A 3665-nucleotide genomic window follows, 5' to 3' on the forward strand; every position below is an offset into this window, starting at 1 on the left:
TGTATATAAGAACCAATGAAATCTTTCTTCTTTTAAAAAAACTTTAAAATGATAATTTCTTTTACCTCTTCTTTATTCTTGTTGGTTTATTGTTTCCACAATTCCTGATTTATCAGGCTATGTGTTACAGCAAAAGACATTAGCTATGGATTCCAAGGATCTTATTTCAAATCCTACTTTTGATACTTACTACTATGAGAACTTGGGCAACTTACCTTCTCTAAGTCCCAGTTTCCCCATTCATGAGATGTTTTAGATTAGGTGACCTCTGAAGACATAAAGTTCTAAATCTGTGATTCTAATATGTCTGTGAACCTAACATGGTAAATTACTTAAATCAAAGGAAATAAGTATTATCTTCCTTGTTGGCATGAAAAATAATCATAGGAAATAGTGTGCTTGCTATTTGTGAGGTGCCAAAGCTCTGTAACTCAGTGAGATATATTCTAAAGGCAGATATTTTGCTCAAAAGTAGCTTGTCATGATTTATTTTTTCTTAGTTGATGTCAAGTGGAATTTGGCAGAGGGGTGAAGAAAAAGATGGTGTTTATGGTTTTCTAATAGAAGACATCAGGAAGGAAGTAAACAGAGCTTCTAAGCTGGTAAGAAGGTGACCTTGAAGATTTTTTTTTATATAATCATTTTCTAAGATTTTTTTTCTTTAAACATTATTTATGCTGAAAAAAAATTTTTTTGTTTTAAGTTTCTTTAATATGTGTACTTTTATTTGAACAGGTTTTAAGTCAGTGTACAGGTAAAGCTATCCCTCCCCCAAGAACCGACACCAATCTCATTAAATTCCCGTTGAGACTGTTAAAATCTTCATTCACATCTATGTGGGGGTAGGGAGAGAATTTAGGGAGCCATTCGTTATGGCTAATACTTTTTAAAAAAAGGAACAAGTATTAAGGCAGAAGATACAAGAAGTTTTGTTATTTTTTAAGGATTATATAATTTACAAGTTAAAGGAATTCTACTGCCACCCCCACCCCCTCTCCCTGGTCTGGATTTATGTTAAATCGCTCTCCTCCTGTGGGGAGAGAGCAAGATAGCCTTCACAGAAGTAAGTAATTCTCCGTAACAATGTATTATAAATATTTGCAATGACTTATTAAAAAAATGTACAATCAGAGTCCTGAAGACGTACTGTAGAACTTTGGGGATATTTGTCTCCAACATACTTTAGACTGTTCATCACCTTCATCATTCCAGTCTTTAAATTCTGACTCGTGGCAAAAAACCAACAAACAAATAAAGCCATGCCAATTTCATTTCTATTTTTGGGACAATTATGTCACACTCTGACAAAAGAACAACCAAGGGGAAAAAAAAAACCACCAACATTCCATTTAGGAGCATTTGCAGTAGACAATGGAAGGCCCAGATTCATTGTACTCCTGCTTATTATGTAAAGGAAATCCCACCCACCCACCCCCAGGATCATGGACATCCTGCCTGTCTGACCTAGCTCATCCCATTTGCATGCCTGTGTTGTATGACATGTGGGCAAGGAGAATAAAGATGTGGTGTGGGGGAGCGTGCTCTCTCTATTCCCTTGGAGAGAGGTGGTGGAGGACCATCGCTAAGAGAGACAGACATGGAGAAACATGTGGTTAAATTTGATTAGGCTTTAATCTCTATATATCTGCTTTCTCTATTTCAAGTGATTATTAATAAACTTTGGAAACTAAGAACCTGGAGTTGGTAATTTAAATTTAACAGATGGTGACCAAAAGTCTGGAGATGGAACTCTCACTTGTCCTCTCTAAATTGTAGAGCAGTTTTTTGTTTTGTTTTGTTTTGTTTTGTTTTGTTTTGTTTTGTTTTTTTTTAATAGACAAAAAGACAGATTAGCCTCACAGACCCTGCCATTGGTCTGATACTTCAAAGTTGCTTTTTGCCATTTTTTGGTTTTTTTCACCATGCTGCCTGCCTGTCAGTCCCTTTCACCGCTTCACCTGACATTGCCTGGGGTCCTTGCCAAGCCTACTATGCCACGGGTGAGATTAATGCCTTTTCCTTTAAACCAACTTGGGGCTGAGTAGTGACTGAGAACAGCTGAGTAGCCAGCCTTTGCTTGCTGCCGCCTGGTAAGCTGGGCTATTTTGGCAACAATCAGCTGGCCCTCACAGTGCTCCACCTAGTAAGACTCTTCTACCCACTGGCTCCCTGCCTCCTGGTGCACCTACTCATCCCCCATCCCCCTCCCAGGCTGGTTCAGGGAAGCAGCTCCCTACCAAACCTTTCTCCAGGAAAGCCTCAGGGTCCAGGAGCCCCTCAGAGCTGGTGTCCCAGCCCCCCAACCCTGTAGGCCTACTTGGAAGCAAGAGGCTTTTGACCCCTGGATGGGAAGGGAGAGAGCTCTTCCCAGCCTTTTAGCTTTAATTAAATAATTTTTGGGCTGTACTCTTCAGGGGTGGTTTTACCTACAAGAAAATTTTTTTTTTCACTTTGTCTTGAGTAAAAATCCTTTGTTTTTCTTGTTTTTTCCTTCCAAACCTTCCTCACCACCTTTTGGCCTCAGATTAAGTCTTTTCCCACCCTCTCTTCTAATGTTAGCAACCTACGGTGTGTCTGCACCCACGCCATAGAAAATTTTCTTCTAAATTCAGAGTCTAAAGACCAGACTTTATGGGAAATATATAGAATAAAACCAGTAAAGTGCCTGAGGATTCTCCATTAAATAAGAGACTATGTAGATGGAAAGAACAAGGATTTTCTTTCTTTTTTCCTTTTTTTAAAGTTTTTATTTTGAATATTTTCTTATAGTTACATATTTCATGTTCTTTCCCTCTCCCCCAAACCTCCCTAACCCCCCTTAGCAGCCAATGCACAATTTCACTGGGTTTTACATATATTATTGATCAAGACCTAATTCCATATTATTGATAGTTGGGACTAGAGTTATTGTTTAGTGTCTACATCCCCAATAATATCCCCATCAGCCCATGTGAAGAACGAGGATTTTCAGAGGAGGACTGGATGACAAAAGAGGAGATGAAAAAATTTTGCAAAGCCTGGACAGATAAATCCTTTAGGTGGCCAAAGTATGGTTCTTTGGAATTTTAAGGTTTTAAAAGATTTGAAATTGGCCATTAATAACAAGGATTCAAAAGAATATAAATACTGGCTCCTGTGGGCATATAATCTTCATAAATCAACCAATCCCAGTCCCTTATTGCCCTCCAGTCAGGAGGCCATTCATTCTTTGAATCTAGACCATTCTGGTTTAACTCCTTCAGTTCCTCCTCCCAAACCCTTAATTAAATCTAACAAGACAGACACCTTGCCCCACAAGAAGGATTCTTCTCTAGATCCAGGCCATGATTTGACTCCTTCTACCCCTGCCCTTTCCATGCCCCTCTCGCCTCCCAGCCCACCTTTGGTACCATCTCTACCCCCTTACCATCTAAGCCTACCCAGACTCTGCCTCACCCTGCCCACCCTTGCTCTTGTCCTGGCCACCTTCCCCTCTTGCCTTGCTCAGTTTTTCCTTGCCCACTGCCCAAACCCACCCTTTCCTCCCCCTTGCTGAACTCCTCCCCCTGTCTCCTCTTCCCTCTCCCCTTTCCCTGCTGGCCCAGCCTCTGCCCCGACTCCTCTCCACCCTTACTCTTCCCAATTGCCTCCTCCCCCCCTCAGCCCCTGCTCAATCTCCCTTCTCC

At 40.7% G+C, this 3665-nt stretch overlaps 1 protein-coding gene and 1 pseudogene across 1 annotated transcript in view; one reads left to right on the forward strand and one right to left on the reverse strand.

Moving 5' to 3' along the window:
• The first annotated feature begins 500 nt into the window (after nucleotides 1-500).
• Nucleotides 501-3665, forward strand: part of G2E3 (G2/M-phase specific E3 ubiquitin protein ligase) — a 55601-nt gene continuing 52436 nt past the window's right edge. Inside the window, exon 1 of the mRNA XM_044662152.1 lies at nucleotides 501-602. Coding sequence (XP_044518087.1) covers nucleotides 504-602 — 99 coding nt within the window. The 5' untranslated portion in view covers nucleotides 501-503. The remainder of the gene's footprint in view (nucleotides 603-3665) is intronic.
• LOC123235918 overlaps nucleotides 1241-3665 on the reverse strand; it is a 9117-nt pseudogene continuing 6692 nt past the window's right edge.

Source organism: Gracilinanus agilis, chromosome 2, assembly GCF_016433145.1.
Source record: "Gracilinanus agilis isolate LMUSP501 chromosome 2, AgileGrace, whole genome shotgun sequence".
Taxonomy (NCBI): domain Eukaryota; kingdom Metazoa; phylum Chordata; class Mammalia; order Didelphimorphia; family Didelphidae; genus Gracilinanus; species Gracilinanus agilis.